The 17,602-nt window shown below is 43.3% G+C and overlaps 1 protein-coding gene across 2 annotated transcripts in view; it reads right to left on the minus strand.

Annotated features, from left to right (window-relative positions):
- The window catches only part of Katnal2 (katanin catalytic subunit A1 like 2), a 67,681-nt gene that overhangs the window by 41,135 nt on the left and 8,944 nt on the right, over positions 1-17,602 (minus strand). The window contains exons 2-3 of one of the 2 annotated variants that reach the window (XM_036204942.1): positions 2,294-2,364; positions 1,167-1,333 (exon numbers count right to left, since the gene is read on the minus strand). The exons of the other annotated variant lie outside the window; for it this stretch is intronic. Coding sequence (XP_036060835.1) covers positions 1,167-1,333; positions 2,294-2,364 — 238 coding nt within the window. The remainder of the gene's footprint in view (positions 1-1,166; positions 1,334-2,293; positions 2,365-17,602) is intronic. 2 annotated transcript variants of the gene reach the window in all.

The following is a 17,602-nucleotide window of genomic DNA, read 5'->3' on the forward strand; positions in this document are numbered from 1 at the left end:
CAGACCCCAAATGTGGGAGCGATACCCACAACAGGCTGACTTTAGGCTTGCCAGTCCACAGAAGTTTCATGAATTTGCCACTGTTTTTTCTGGGTCACATAGCACTCCAGGACTGCATGGGTCTGACAGGAATTCACTTATTGAGTCAAATTCTACCTACAGACCTGGAGAGTTAAGGCACTGTGTTCAGTATCACAGGGGAAACGAATGTCAAGCTAGATGAGAACAGCCCATCTAGAAATCAGTTCCTTGAGAACAGGGCTTGTCTCTCTGTGTAGGAGCCAGTGCCCAGATTAAACAACCAGCCAAATAAGCTGAGCTCTGAGCCCGTCACTGGAAGAGAGCTCAGAGGAAATAAAAAAAAGAAAATGAAAATCTCAGACCTCTTCCAAGTCTAGCTTTGCCCTGGCTATTTTTAATTGATACTCCTCTTGGTTTCCTGGTCCCTACATGAAATGTTAACGTCTGTGGCTTGACAAGTGCCTTGTAAACAGGACAGTGATCTGCCTTGGTTTGTAATTACTTCCCCTACTTACAGACTCCTAAGTCAATGTTACTACAAACCCAGGCCCTCGGCTATAGAGCCTCCCTGACGGCTGACCTATCCTGGGTCTTTGCATTCTATTGATCACCATCTGGATTGATGGCTTTCAAAAGCATTTCATTATCTATACATGAGCTATTAGCTTCACCAATACTCATTTCCATGTTATTTTCAAGATAGATAATAGGTCTTCCTAACAAGAGGTCTTCTGTCATTTATGGTCTTCCAAGAGCCCTTTCCATCACTCCAGAAGTTAATGCTGGTCTTTCTTCTAAAGAGCACTGCAATACACCCGGGCTTTGCTTTCATTACCCTAAAACACAGTCCTCAAACAAGGGGACTAGGGGATGTCAAAAATCCAAGCAATCCTGTTTGAGTGGCCAGCTCTGGGTCTGAGATAGGCTCCAGGAATTTCTGGCCTACACTTCCAGGCACATAAAGGAAACATCTAGTCATGTTCCTAGGAACAACTTTTGTTGGGGGAGGGATAGGATAAGCTGGTCTTCAGACTTTTGATCTTCAGACCTCCACCTTCCTGATATTGGTGTTACAGAGGTGGGCCAACAGAAACACCATTCTTAACAATAGCATAAAGCATCATTTCTAGCACAAAGCTATGTACCTGGGTCTGGCGCCTTCTTAACCATTTTGGGGTACTTCTGGAACTTTACAAAATAATAGCTCTCATATTCCATCAAAATTGTTTCCAGGTCAACATTGTCACAAACTTCAAAGCGCCGTAATCCCAGTTTAGACTCCTCCTCCAGAGCATTTGCCGAATCGACATAGCTGCCAGTTTACATAAGAGAAAGGAATAAGTCCGGATTAAAGAGTGGAGGCGGACGGGCCGCAGACCCAGAGACTCAGCACAGAGAACAAGCAGACAATAAGCAGCACATTATAGAAAAACGGGTGTGGAAGAGAGGAAGAAGTGAGGAAGCGTACGTAGGATTTTTTTGGTTTGTTTTGGATTTTGTTTTCTCGGTTGGGTTTTTTAATGGTGCTACATGGGGGTGGGGGGAGTGTGTCTTTTTGCTGGTAATTTTGTTCTTGTTCTTTGTTTTCCAGTTGGTTGTTTTAGGGACAAGCTTTTACTACATAGCTCAAGCTGTCTTAGAACTCATGACCCTTCTGTGACAGCCTCTGAATCCCTGAGATTACAGACATGTAATTGAATCACATGTTAAATATACCCAAATACTGTCATTCACAACAGTTCTGTTTGGACGTTACCTGCTTCTAGTGACATCTAGTGATGTTACCATTGTCCAAAGCAATTCTGAAAGTGCTTACAGTCAAATAAGTAAGTCAGTTAAGAAACTGTCTTTGGATTGCCTTTTCTCAGTTTTAGCCAAATACGGGTGTAGATGCTGTATTTGGTTGCTTTTTTTGTTGCTGTGGTAAAACGCCATGAGGTAAACTATGGGCTGGAGAATGTCATTGTATTAGCACCGCTCACCAGTTATAACAAATTAACTACATTAATCTGAGATATTAATAACAAGGGACTGGGTTGGAGCTCAGTTGTAGAGTGCTTTCCTGGAATCCATTGCCAACACTGCAAATAATAATATTATTAATAGTAATAGTAAGATAGGAAACAGGTGAGGAGAAAGCGTGTATAGGGATTCACTATACTTTCTGCTCATTTTTCTGTAAATATCAACCTGTTCTGAAAGTACAGTGTAGCCCCTGCTTTTGAAGGGTCAGAGAGGAGAGGCATCATCGTAAATGCACGTGATAACATACCCTTCCTGGGTTAAATAATGCAGAATCAAAATGAGGAGATTCTTGCGCCGTGCTTCTGTCCTCATCTCGTACTGTGAACAAAGAGGAAAGTTTAGATGGGACAGCAGGGCACAGCAGCGCTTCACAGAAAGAAAGGCTAGGACGGAAAGGCCTGGTTCGCCCTCGGTCCAGCTCCTCATCAGTAAGTTTAAGACACTGACTTGAATTAGGACTGCACGCGACTAGCTGAACTTACTGCCAAGCTCGCCAGCCTTTTATTGCCTAAAACCTGAAGGAAATAAATATACATACTCCTGCTATTTAGACCAGGGTAAAGAACCTACATGGGGGCTCACAAACTCTACTCCCAAGAGATCCAATACCCTCTTCTGGCCTCCAGGGTTACTGCATGCACATGGTGCACAGATGTATAAGCAGGCAAAACACCCATACAAACAAAACAATAAGATAGATTTTAAAACTTGTGATTTTAAACTTGTGATCTAGAAACAGCTTTACAACACATATTCACATGATAAAATATCTTTAATTCACTCGGAGTCCAACCCAGTTCCTGGACCAACTCAGTTATGGGTTCCCCCAAGCCATGACTGTACATCAAGAACCCAGACTGGCCACTGAGATGAGCAGAACCAGTGAAGGGAAATTCTAGCATAATAAGGTCATCATCCAAGCTGGATGAATTTGCCTTTATTTGCAATGCTAATGTGCACATATAGTACTCTGGAATTTCAAATGCTTTTAATGTATTCTCTAAATATCTATATCCAATAATACTTCTCCCAATTGAAAATAACTCCTTATCTAAAGAGACCAAAGGTAAGAAGTGGGGGGGGGGGGTAAATGGACTCTATGTAGTCCAAATTATAAAGTCTACGGACATGGGATGGTGATGTAACTCAATTAGCAGGGTCCTTGCTTAGCATGCACAGAGACCTGGACCCAAACCCCAGCACTGCCTTAAACCTAAAACTGGATAAGATGGTACATGCTTGCAATCCCTGTAATTGAAAGATGGATACAGGAGGGTCATAAGTTCAAGGTCATCCTCAACTACATGGAGAGTCTGAGGCTAGGAAATTCCTGTCTCAAAAACTGAAATTTATATACAAACACTCATGATACACATGACCTCCATAGCTTTCTAAAAACTAATGTTGTTATAAAATAAAGCATGCATATAATTAACTACTCAAAAAACAGTTGTCTTAGGGTTTGTATTGCTATGAAGAGACACCACAACTACAGCAACTCTTAGAAATGAAAACATTATTTGAGGGAGCTGGCTTACATTCTCATCATGGTGGGAGCATGGCGGCGAGCAGGCAGATGTGGTGCTGGAGCTGAGGGTGCTACCTCTTGACTCAGAGGCAACAGGAAGTTGACTAAAAGTCACACCAAGGGAAGCTTGAGCAAAAGAGACCTCAAAGCCCGCCCCCACAGTGACACACTTCCTCCAGCAAGGCCACACCTCCTAATAGTGCCGCTCCTTTTGGGGGGCCATTTTCTTTCAAACAGCCACAGCAGTAGTGTTTTTTCCCTTTTTCTTTTTCGAGCACATAGCCCAGGCTGACCTCAAACTTGCTATGTACTTCAGGATGACCTTGAACTCTGGTCTTCCTGCCTCCAATTCCCACGTGCTAGAATTACAGACACGAGCCACCATACCCATCCACTTTTTTTCTTTGAGTTACTTTCTATTGTAGTAAAATAGATCTAAGTGTTTAGGTAAGAGGCACAGAATACATTCAGTCCCCACCTTCCATCTTCAGAATGCCGTCATCTCCCTCAACTGAAACTGTACTCATTAAGGACCCCTCCCTGCCCCTGTTCTCCCAGCCCCCTCCCTGCCCCTGTTCTCCCAGCCCCCTCCCTGCTCCTGTTCTCCCAGCCCCCTCCCTGCCCCTGTTCTCCCAGCCCCCTCCCTGCCCCTGTTCTCCCAGCCCCCTCCCTGCTCCTGTTCTCCCAGCCCCCTCCCTGCCCCTGTTCTCCCAGCCCCCTCCCTGCCCCTGTTCTCCCAGCCCCCTCCCTGCCCCTGTTCTCCCAGCCCCCTCCCTGCTCCTGTTCTCCCAGCCCCCCCCCCCCCCCGCCCCTGTTCTCCCAGCCTCTACAATTACTATTCTTCTACCTTGTTTCTATGACCTTACCTATCCTGGGTCCCTCACACAAATAGAATCACACAGTCTTTGTCCTTTCGTGTTTGGTAAAATTGACTTAATACAAGGTCTTCAATACAATGTAGCATGTGTCAAACTTTCCCTCCTTCTAAACTGCAAACAGGAGCTGGTGAGATGACTCATTAGGTAAAGGCACTTGCTACCAAACCTGACAAACCAAGTTAATCCTTTGGTCCCTTTGGTGGAAGAACTGACTCCCCTGGTCTCCACAATACACACTCACATGCACATCATGCACACATGTACATACACATACAATAAGTGTAACTTTTTTTTTTTTGAGCTGAGGATTGAACCCAGGGCCTTGTGTTTGCTAGGCAAGCGCTCTACCACTGAGCTAAATCCCCAACCCACAAGTGTAACTTTTAAACATTGTAATTTATTTTTATGTGTACGAGTCTTTTGCCTTCATGTATGTCTATGCCAACATGTGCATGCAGTGCCTGAGAGGGTGTGAGATCTCCTGAGACTGGAGTTGCAGACCTGTGAGCTATCATGTGGGTGCTGGATTTCAAATCCTTCACCTCTGCAAGAGCAGCCAATGGTCTTAACACTGAGCCATCTCTCCAGCCCATTGCTTTTTAGAAACTGAAAATAATATACTATCATAAAATTTTTAGAATAATCTTTTACCAAATAATCTTATACCAAATCCTACTACATTAACCCCCAAACTCACTTTCTATGGGAGGGGGGACCATTAGTTTAGTTTAGCTAATCTAATATTCTGTTCCATGCCTCTGAATAACACATCAGTTTCACGAACTATGACTACCTTGTTAAGCTAGATGGTATTTAAGCATCTCACACCTTCCCTTTTCCCTCCCTCATAGTTACGTGACTATCCAGTGACTGTATTATTAGGACCACGTAAGCATTGTCCACAGCTGAGCTACAAGTTATCATGGTTACTGTTCTCTAACAGTTGTATTTTCCTTGTAATTAATAGTTATTGGATCACGTGTCAATATACTATGCCTATTGTGGCGGTTTGAATGAGAACGGTCCCCAGGCCCGTCTGTTTAAATACCCGGCCCCTGCTGGGGAGACTGTACGGGAAGGATTAGGGGTGTGGCCTTGTTGGAGAAGGTGTGTCCCTGGGGGATGGGTGTCTTAGTTGGGGTTTCTATTGCTGTGAAGAGACACCATGACCACATCAACTCTTATAAAGTAAAACATTTAATTGGGTGTATTAAATTAACTGTAATTTAATTACAGTTCAGAGGTTTAGTCCATTATCATCATGGTGGGACATGGCAGTGTGTAAGCAGACATGGTGCTGAAGAGGTAGCTGGGAGTTCTACATCTTGTGCAGGCAACAGGAAGTGAACTGAGACACTGGGAATGGTTTGAGCATATATGAGACCTCAAAGCCCACCTTCACAGTGACACGCTTCCTCCAACAATGCCACACCTACTCCAACAAAGCCACACTCTATGAGCTTATGGGGGCCAATTATATTCTACTACCACAGTGGGCTTTGAGATGTGAGCTCTCAGCTGCTGCTCCTGTACCTGCTACCTCCTACCTCAGCTCTGCTATCATAGCCTCTAACCCTCTGAAATGGTAAGCCCCAAATAAACTCTTCTGTAAGTTGCCTTAGTCATGATGCTTATCACAGCAATAGAAAAGTAACTAATATATCAAATCCCCAAAAATGTCCTATCACTTTCCTCAATATGGAACACATCAGAGAGTCTGTCTATTACATGCCTCCTCTCACCCCATGGCTTCCCCCAAAGAACGTCTGAGGCAGTCAAGCATAGAGACAGCTCAGAGCCTAGAAACTTGGGTTATACACACACGCCTTACCTAACCATGCTCCAAACAATCTAGGACCCTCACTTGCATCAAGCTGCTCCCAACAATGCAATAGGTCACTCTCCTTTGGCAACTCTGTGATAACTCCCCTTGAATTACCAAATACATACTGGAATTTATCTGGGAGCTATAGACAATGGGCCCATCTAACTTTGATTGGTTTTGGATATGTATACATTAAAGCAAATTGTGTCCCCTTAGTGAACTTATTGGAAAAAATCCCCTTTTCTTACTATCTTATGTCTCTGCCCAGTTTGCTATATATATCATTAAAATTAGAGGCATCATTGGAAAGGACATGCGTAGTAGGGAAAGGCTTATAGAGCTCAAGCCTATCAATCAAAACAGAGAACCACCCACACCATATCCCTTAGCAACTGACTCCTACTCCTGGAGCCCATGAAAGGACTTATCAAATAGTAGCTGATGGTCTTGGGCACTCTAGCTCAAGTAGGCTGCTGGTCCTTTGCAGTGTACCCTACTTTCTTTCTTGTTACATAAAACTTCTTGCTGGGCAGTGGTGGCACACGCCTTTAATCCCAGCACTTGGGAGGCAGAGCCAGGTGGATCTCTGTGAGTTCGAGACCAGCCTGGGCTACCAAGTGAGTTCTAGGAAAGGCGCAAAGCTACACAGGGAACCCTGTCTCGAAAAACAAAACAAAACAAAACAAAACAAAAAAAAACAAAAAACAAAAAAAAACTTCTTGTTGCTTTGCTGCGTGGGTTCTCTTGTACAGTTCTTTAGATATAACACCAAGAATCAGGAAAAAACTGGTTGAGACAGTGACTTCCTGTAACACCTCCATCTTCACTCTGCTTTAGGTTGGAGCTATATTGTGATTGCCCTTTGAAACTTTCCTTCCTCAGGCCAGGTATTTGTCTTGTTGCTATGACAAAATACAACCTAAGGGAAGAGAGGTTTATTGTTTCCAGTTCCAGGGACTGTGTCACAGTAGGAAAGGTACAGCAGCAGAAGTTGGAAGCAGCGGATGGCACTGTGACCATAGTCAGGAAGCAGTGAGAAATGGATGCTTAGCTCACAGTCTGTCTTTTATTCAGTCTAGGACTCCCACATGTGCGGTGGGTCTTCCCACCTTGGTTACCCTAATCTAGATAATCCCTCACAGACAGGCCCAGAGGTTTGTCTCACAGAGATCTGCCTGCCTCTGCCTCCCAGCTGCTGCACCACCACACCTGACCAATGATAACTTTTTAAACATATGAATAGAACAGGCAAGATCTTTGGGACACTACAAAAAGATAAAATCTATAAATTATGAGCACAGGAGATGGACAACTTCATGTCAAAGGCATAGAAAATATTTTCAATACAATCATAGCAGAGAATTTTGTAAGTCTTAGGAAAGGCTCCTCTAATACAACAGATATATATATATATATAGAACACCAACTAGATGGAACAAGAAAAGAAACTCCCCACATCATATTTCAGTTAAAACTCTAAACATACAGAACAGAAAGTGTACTACAATATGCAAGAGAGGAACACCCAATCATGTATAAATGCAGGCCTATGAGATGAGAACAACAGCAGATTTCACACAGAAACTTTAAAAGTTGGAAGGGCAAGGAATGATACATTTCAAGTTCTGAAAACCAGAGATGCCAACCCAGACCACTATACCTGACTGTCATAACTGGTGGAGGAATACAAACAGTCTATGACAAAGGCAGGCTAAAGGAGAGCAGGACACTAAGCCGGCTCCACAGTGGGTGCTAGAAGGAATTCTTCAGACTGCAGAAAATAAACACACCGTATGCCAGGGTCTCTAGAGGAGCAGAAGAAAGAGTGGGCTTCACAATATGTCAGGATCGTAACAACTGACTATTATCAAATCTTTGGAGAATCTTTAGGCCCTGACCCACCAACCTAGGAAAATACTTGATCAGGATGAACAAGAAGGTGAGAGCCCTGACTCCAACAACAACAGAACCCCTGACTCTTGAGATGGAGGGGAGTGCAGATCCTACACTGATCTGACACAGTGCAGTTTCTCAGAAAGCCTGGCACAACGGCACATGCCTATAGGCCCAGGAGATGGGGGTGGGGGCCTGCTTCGCAGTCTCAAAAGAAGAAAGGGGGAACGGCCTATCCGAGAAACGTGCAGTTTCTGCGGCATTCCTGGAAAACAGTAACCATTCCACTTCTCTCCAGAAGTATTTCCTTTTGTTTGATTCTCATTCACTAAACGCAGTCTCCACATTCCTGTTGTAAAACACACAGAAGGTAAAAATCACAGAATACTCTATAGTTTAGTCAGATAGAATCCTGTTTGAGAATGGAGCCATTTTAAAAATGGCTTCCAAAGGGCCGGAGATGGTAAGATACAAGAGGCCTTAGTTATTAAAGTCTCCAGTACTGGGGAAGGAAAAAAGCTTCTGTATTACGTAAACTGAGATGAAGCTTACAGTTGGAGTCACCAGCTTTGAAATAAAGTAAAAAGTAATTTTTACTTTAAAAAGAAGATAGAAACTCACCATTTAATACAGTGGAAGGAGATACAGAAAAATCTAATGGGAAATATTTAAGATGTACTTCTGTCCAACACAAAATATGGTTGTTCCAGTTTCCCATCCGTTGCTGTGATAAACACCTTGACAAAAAAAGCAACTTAGAAAAGGTGTATTTGGCTTACAATTCCAGGACAGTTCATCACAACAGGGAAGTCATAGAAGCAGGAGCCTGAAGCAACTGGTCACCATCCATAGTAAAGGATGGAGAGAAAAGGGTGTAAGCAGGCTGCTTGCTTGCCTGCCCAGCTAGCTCTCTTCCTTTGTATATAGTTCAGAGTCTCCTGCCTAGGGAATAGTGCCACCCACAGTGGCCAGGTCCTCACATACAATGAAGGCAATCAAGACAGTCTCTAAGAGACATGCCTACAGGTCAATCTGATAAAACAGTTCCTCAGCTGAGGTTCTTCCCAGTGGTTCTGGGAGTGCCAAACTAACCAGCACAATGGTCATACAGAATTGCTTGCTGGTTTTAAATGGAATGTCTTTTACCACTTCATATATGTCAACACTTCATCTTCGTCACATGACCCCATTTGTTTTCTTTTACTGGTAATTTTGAGACAGGGTCTCCCTCTGTAGCCCAGTCTAACCTGGAACTTTTTCTCTATCTGAGGCTGACCTTGAACTCCTGATCCTCCCACCTCTGCCTATGAGCCTGAGCCACCATGCCTGACTCACAAAATTTTAAATTAATGGTATAAAGTCTTCCAGGCCTACAATATCTTTCTGTTCATGCCTTTCAAATTAGCATAGAAAATCATCTTCTAAATTAAAAACCAAGAATGAGCCACCAACAAATGGTCAATTAAAAGTCTAAGTGACAGTGTGCCCCAGAAACGGACACAATTGGACGCTCAATTAATTTCTGTCTACCAACAAAAAGAAGCTCAGAAGTGAACATCTAATCTTTTTGCCTGTTTCAATGATCTGGCTGTTTACTTCTTCCTTCCTTTCCTTTGTGGGCTAGTGTGCCACAAAATGCCTCCATTATCAGCTTCAAAATTGAATCCTATGATACTGTAGCCTGAGGAAAAGGAAGCATTGAATATCATTCCCAGATTTAGACCCCAAAGATATTTAGGAAATGCTACTGTATGTACAACACATGCAACATTAGTGCTTTCAATTTCCTTTTACGGGTGCAGCGGAGATTAATTTGCATGAGCTTGTTTCAATTTCTGTAATAAGATCTAAATTTTGCACTGAGGTTTCCATCTCAAAAATAAACAGTTAAGAAGGACACATCTCTTGTTTCAAATGCTTTCTATTATAGCTCTAGTCTACAGTCCCTGCTTCTAATATTCACCTAAAAGCTTGAGTAGATGTGCCCACAGCTACTAATCTGTTTTTGTTTGTTTTCTGATTACTCCCTGATTCTACTGAGAAACTTCCTAAATTTCACAGGCTGCACACCCCAACGGAACACTAGAACTCAACGGAACACTACAGCTATGTTCTAGTTCTAGAACTAGAACTAGAATGTTCCAGAATTCAAGAAGGAGACTGTTGCATTTAATACAGATCCAGAATTGACCAACTGCGTTCCTGAATATAAAAAGAAGTTTTGAGGTAGATGTGGTGGTAGTGAAGACCTGTAACTCTGGCATTGATGAGGAGGGAGACTGGTTTATAATCATGACTATTCTATTAGTTTGCATTAGAAATGCCACCCATAGTCTCGGGCATTGGAACACTTGGTCCATAGATGGTGGTGCTGTTTGGGGAGGTTCAGGTGGTGCAGCCTTGCTGAAGGAAGTACATTGTTAGGGGAAGGCTTTGATTCAAAAGGCCTTGTGTCGTTTCCTGCCTGCAGCTCACCATGTGAGCGCTCAGCTTTCTTCTCTGACTGCCAGGCCTGCCTCTGCTGCCATGCTGTCCACCATGATGAACTTGAACCTTCTGTGACTGGGAGCCCAGTAAACTTTTATAAGCTGCCTGGGTCATGCTGCTTCATCACAGCAACAAAGTAACTAATATAAGTCTGCATTAGTTACTGGTCTAGGAGTTCAGAGAAAAAACAAAGTCTGGGGAAGCAGAAAAGATTCCCATACCATACTATTGTCATTAGCAGTTTATAAGATTAAAAGGTCTTGACTGCTATTACTGCTTTCAATATCCTTAGTACTATAACTTTGCAACTCAAATAATCCTAAGTTAAGCTTTCACAGTTTTAAAAACTGACAGTTGGGCCCGAGAGCATAATTATAGCCATTGAGAGGGGGAGTCAGGATGATGATAGTGTTCAGATAATAGATAATACTAATAATCTGAACAATAAAAATAAAAATAATCATCTGAACAAGATTTAGAATAAAGGTAATTTACATTGTTTTTTTAAATTTCAGGATTGTAAGACCAACAGAGATATACACTGGAGTATATTCAACCACTTGGGAGGTGAAACCAGGAAAATCAAAGTTCAAGGCCAGCCTGGGTTAGATGAGACCCTGTCTCAAAAAGGAGGGAGGGACAATGAAAAGACCTCCTCTTGGTCTACCTGTCCTGTCCCTATCCCACATCAGTAAACCACAATCAATCCCTGGAGAATCCGACCCCACCTCTCCCAGTCAATTCCTGGAAAAGGCCACACCAATGCCTTCTGATATAGGCAGGACTCAGAAAACCAGTGGAAAGGCCAAAGCAATTGAAGGAAACCCAGTCTGACCCAAACATGCCAGATCCAAACTGCTCGAACAGAGGAGAGATGGTGGCAGACCTGGTTCCCCGGGGCAAAACAGATTTCAAGCACTCCCAAGTCACAGAAAGGGAAGCCCCATATACCCAGCCGGCACGGAAGCTTGTCTTTGAGGCATACTTTACCTATGAAAAAGACAATGAAAACTTCAGCCTCCACTCAAGGAGAAAAGAAGTGTAAGAGGGATTCCTAAAGCAAAAGCGAAAATGTGGGCATGGTTTTATTTACCTATGAAAAAAGCCAGAGAAGCTGCAACCTGTAAAAACAGATGGAGCAAGCTGAAACGGTCTCATTGAAGCCACAGGGCAGCCACACCCTGAATTACCCAGGCTACAGGCCAACAGTAGTCCACTTCCTGCCCCAGTGAATGGCCTTCCAACCAGATGGAAAAACACTTCACCCCAGAAAGAGGAGGAAGAGGAGGAAAAGGAGGAAGGGTCTGGTCATGTTGGTCACAGTGAGTTCTAAAGTGCCAGTGTATTCTGCTGCTACCAGGTGTGGCGATCTTCCCAAAAAGATGGCTTTGCAACCTGGTACTCACAAACCAGGTAGATTTCATCTCAAAAGTGACAGGAATCCCCATTTCTGTCCTTGAGCCGGCTCTGCAGGAAAGCATGCCTGCTTAACTGTATGGCACAGAGACACACAATGAGGAACCACCTGAAGAGACAAACCAGTTATGGAAAATTCACCATAGCAAAGGCGTTAAGAGGGGAGAATCCTGAGAAACACAGCTCTGGTGCGGAACAGACATTGACCACACCACCCTGCCATGTCCGGGAGGCAGAAGTCTTGAACAGGAGGGAAGGGGCAGCAGTCTACCACAGAGCCATGACCCCACCAGCCCTTCCCACAGAGACACCGCTGCCAGCAGTGCCAGCCACAGGAGCAGCTTGGATTACACAGTTCACAGCACCAGAAAGGTTCTCACCCTGCCAATGGTCAACGGCAAGCCACTGCTCAGAGAACTGCCCACCCTGTGGCCAAGTAGGTTAGAAATTAGAAGACTGGACCAAAGATATACCAGGAGCACTCCTCGGATTGAAACTGTGACAGAAATGAGAATCCTTCTCATGATCCCAACTAGGGCTCTGACCCCTGCAGGTTTCTAGGGCTGTGCCTGTCATCCCACCTCAAATCGCTGCTCCTCCTTAAAAACCTGCTTTGTAGACAGTGCAGGACTTGCATAAATAACTATCTCTGGTTACACTGTATAAACCGAGAAATTACTAAAACATAATACATGGGATTTTTGCTAAATCTCAGACTAAAGACAGACACCCCAAGTCTTAGAGTCTTGAAGTTTAAAACACTGACAATTTTTGACATATTTATTTGAAGGCTGTTTTTTTCCTTTTCTTTCTTTCTTTCTTTTTTTTTTTTTTTTTTTTTTTTGAGAAAGGGTCTCTATTATGTAGCTCTGGCTCTCTTGGAATTCATTATGTAGGTCACATTGTCCTCAAACACACAGAGATCTACCAGCTTCTGTCTCCTGGGTGCTAGGATAAAAGGCATGAACCATCACACCCAGACTTATCTTATTTTTTATATCTACAGTAACTATACTTGTATTCAACACTTTTTCTAAAATTCCTTTTTTATTAACATCAATTAATTGTACTAAATAATGGGTTTTTGTATGAACTTTTTAAAAAAAAATTTTAAATAACAGCTTATAGAACTTTTATGTAAACATTGTAAGCTCACCATTTTGTCATTTGTCAGTTTATTTAAAAAATAAAATAAAACAAACAAAAAAATCCAAGACAACAATTTAGTAAAAGTACCACTGGGCTGGGCAGGGGTAGGGAAAGGAAGTTGGGGGGTGGTTTGCTCTGCTCTGCACATAGAATTTAGAGAAAATTTCACATAGCTGAAGAGACGGTCTTATGCGTGGAGGAGGGGGAGTTTAAATAGACCCCAATATGTTGCCTTCCTTTATCAAAACAGTGTGCATAAGCTACACAAATTTAAAAAAAAATCACAAAACAGTGTTGACCTTTTTTTCAAGAAAACAAAGCAAAAATTAGTGTTGTTTTTTTTAATCTCCTTATTTTAAAGTCATAATAGTTTTTAAAAAAAAACCATCCGAAGTAGATGAGGTTACAGCACACAAGTGTGGTCAGAATGCTGTCTTAGGCAAATGACAAGGCGCTGTCAAACAATGACACAATCGTGCAAAGAATTCTTTCATCAACAACAATAACAACAACAAAAAAGCTGCAGCCTTTAAATAAGCTCAGGAACAATAGTTTCTTGGACTGAACAACGTTCACTTGTGGGACAGGCACAAAGTTTGCTTATGGCAAAAGTGACACACATATCCCCCACCGCAGCACACCCTGGATCCTCTGCCTATGGCTGGAAAGAAGGTTTGCTGGGGATTGGCCCAGGAGACTCTTGTGTCTGGAAGCTGCTTCCTCTCAACCCCTAGTCAGCTGCAAATGATCTTCCCCAGGATGTGGAAAGATGGCCAAGTCCAGGTCATGCTCAGATGGGTGGGCACCTGATGCAGCCTGGGAAAGGAGTTGCTTTTGCGCCCTGGTGAACTTTTTTTTAAAGATTTATTTATTATGCATACAGTGTTCTCCCTCCATGTATGTCCGAAGGCCAGAAGAGCACCAGATGTCATCACAGATGGCTGTGAGCCACCATGTGGTTGTAGGGAGTTGAACTCAGGACCTCTGGAAGAGCAGTCAGTGCTCTTAACCTCTGAGCCATTTCTTCAGCCCCGTATGAACTTATATTCCTGTATATAATGTACTTGAATCATATTCACTTTCTTTCTTGAACCCCTCTCTCTCCCACTGGTCCCCTTAATTCCCTTCTACTTTTACTTCTCTTAGTCAGGGTTTCTATTGCTGCAATGAGACACCATGGCCAAGCAAGTTGGGGAGGAAAGGGTTCATTCAGCTTACACATCCAATACTGTTTGTTCATCATTGAAGGAAGTCAGGACAGGAACTCAAATGGGGCAGGATCCTGGAGGCAGGAGCTAATGCAGAGGCCATGGAGGGCTTACTGGCTTGCTTCCATGGCTTGCTCAGCCTGCTTTCTTATAGAACCCAGGACCTCCAGCCCACAGTGGGCTGGGCCCTCCCCATCAATCACTAATTAAGAAAATGCCTTACAAGGGGCTGGAGAGATGGCTCAGTGATTAAGAGCATTGGTTGCTCTTCCTAGAGGACCTGGGTTCAATTCCCAGCACCCACATAGCAGCTCACAACTGTCTCTGACTCCAAGATCTGACACCCTCACACAGACATACATGCAGGCAAAGCACCAATGCAAATAAAATAAAAATAAATAAAATTAAAAAAAAAAAAAAGAAAGAAAATGCCTTACAGCCAGATCTTTAGAAGGCATTTTCTCAATTGACGTTCCCTCCTTTCAGATGACTCTAGCATGGGTAAAGTTGATATAAAACTAGCCAGGATGGAATCTTTAAAAAAAAAAATCTAGATTCTGCATATGAGGAGCACGTGGGATTCTCTTTCTGGCTTCTTCTGCCAAGCATTGTGATGGTTTCACCCATTTTCCTGCAATTTTTGTCCCTTTGTATTCCAGATTTCCTTGATAAATTTGATTATATAAAGACAATGATGGGTGGCTGGAGAGATGGCTCAGCAGTTAAGAGCACTGACTGCTCTTCCAGATGGAGCTGGGTTCAATTCCCAGTACCCACATGGCAGTTCACAACTATCTGTATCTCCAGGATCCAATACCCTCACACAGACATGCATGCTGGCAAAACACCAATGCACACAAAATAAAAATAAATTATTTTTTTAAAAGACAATGATAGACAAGGAAGACATAGGAAACATAGTTCACTGTAAAGAAAACAAGCCAGGCATGGTAGCACACAGCTGCCATCCCATTGCTTAAGATACAGATTCAGAACTACACAGTGAATTGAAGGCCAGAGTGAGTTACATAGCTGCTGTCTCAAGGAAAAAAAATGAAAAAGGAAATCTCCAGCCCCTCTTCCTTGTTCATAAGGAAGCTCTCACTCTCTGCTGTGTGCCTCTGAGTCTCTGTGTAAGACTGCTGTTGGTGGACTCTCTTGCCAGCCCTGGAAAACACCATCTCTCATTCTCTCTTCGCTGGTTTCCATTTAACTCCAGAAATATTCTTTATCTAAGGTCCCTTGTCTTGACAGGACATAGCAAGCCAGGAAGAGCAGGAGTTAAAGGTCATTCCTTGGCATTCAAGGACAGCCTGTGCACATAGGCTCAAGGTACACACACACACACACACACACACACACACACACACACACACTCTCAGAGTTTATCCTTATGGTATACCTATATGTATGTGTGTGCATATCTTCTGCTGTACAGAACATGATGGCCTTTGAATCCACCTTTTCCAAGGCTATTTACTGCTCTCAAAAAGTCTGGGCCAGGCATCATGGTGTACTCCTTTAATCTCAGCTTCAAAAGGTAGTTTGGCAAATCTCTGTGAGTGTAGTCAGAGCTACATAGTGAGACTCTGTCTCAAAAAAAAAAGTCTAAGACACTGAGTGGTGATGTCGACTTCTTAGTGATCCAGTCAGTCACAAAAGCTGAGTCTTGGACCCAGAAAGTCAGGAGGCCTGTAAAACACCAAGGGCTCTGTCCTAGAAAGAAATAAAAGATATCAAGCTGCTTCAGCCCACTTTCCTGTCCCAGTTTTGTTTTGCTTGGAGTGTTTTGGAGACACAATGTTACTATTTAACCTAGGCTGGCATCAAACTCATAAGCTTCCCACCCCAGCCTCCTGAATGTTCCAATTACAGGTTTGTGCCACACATGATCACTTTTCCTATTCTGTACAAGGCCTAGAAAATTTCAATCCCTGAAACTGGACCAAGATGTTCCTGGATTGCCAGCATCTCCTTGGACAGCCTGTGGTTTTCTCCCTCTCCTTAAGGGATCTTTTACAAACACAGAGTTTTCATAAAGACTACTTTATCAATCTTTCCCTTCATAGTTGCTAATATGTGGTGGTTTGGATGAGGATGGCCCCCATAGGCTCATATATTTGATGGCTTGGTTCCTAGTTGGTGGAACTGTTTGAGAAGGATTAGGAGTCACTGGGGGTGGGCTTTGAGGATGTCTTAATGCTCTGTTGCTGTGAAGAAACACCATGACCATAGCAACTCCTATAAAAGGAAAGCATTTAACTGGGGCTTGCTTACATTTCAGAGGTGTAGTCCATTGTCAGCCCATTTAAAAATCCATGCCAGTCTCTCCCTTTGACGCCAACTTATGGATCAGGATGCTAAGCTCTCAGCTACTGCTCCAGCATGCCATGCCTGCCTGTCTGTGGCTCTAAACCCTCTATAGCAGTTTGAATAGGAATGGCCCCCATAGGATCATAGATTCGAATGCTTGGTCATTAGGGAGTGGTGACACTTGACAGGATTAGAAACTTGACAGCCTTGTCGAATAGGTGTGGCCTTGTTGGAGGAAGTGCATCACGGGGGGGTGGGCTCTGGGGTTTCCAATGCTCAAGCCAGACCTAGTGTCTGACTATGTTGCTACTGCTTGTAGATCTGGATGTAGAACTCTCAGCTACTCTCCAGCACTGTGTCTGCCTATGTGCAGCCATGCTTCCTTCTATGTTGACAATGGACTACACCTCTGAACTGTAAGCAAGCCCCAGTTAAATGCTTTCCTTTTATAGGAGTTGCTATGGTCATGTATCTCTTCACAGCAACAGAACACTAAGACATCCTCTGAAACTGTAAGCAAGCCCCCAATTAAATGTTTTCCTTTACAAGTTGCCTTGGTCATGGTATCTTTTCACAGCTGTATTAGAGTTTTCTAGAGAAATAGAATATATAGAATGAATCTATATACAGAGAGAAAGATTTATTAGAATTGCTTACAGACTGTGGTCCAGCTAGTCCAGCAATGGCTGTCTACCAATGGAAGGTCCAAGAATCCAGTAGTTGTTCAGTCCATGAGGCTGATGTCTCAGCTGGTCTTCAGTGTGTGCCACAATCCCAAAGAAACAGGCTCTAATGCCAGTGAAGGGATGGACTTGCTAGGGAGATCAAGAGCATGCAGGCAAAGAGAGCAAGTGTCCTC

This window comes from Onychomys torridus, chromosome 13, assembly GCF_903995425.1.
Source record: "Onychomys torridus chromosome 13, mOncTor1.1, whole genome shotgun sequence".
Classification (NCBI taxonomy): domain Eukaryota; kingdom Metazoa; phylum Chordata; class Mammalia; order Rodentia; family Cricetidae; genus Onychomys; species Onychomys torridus.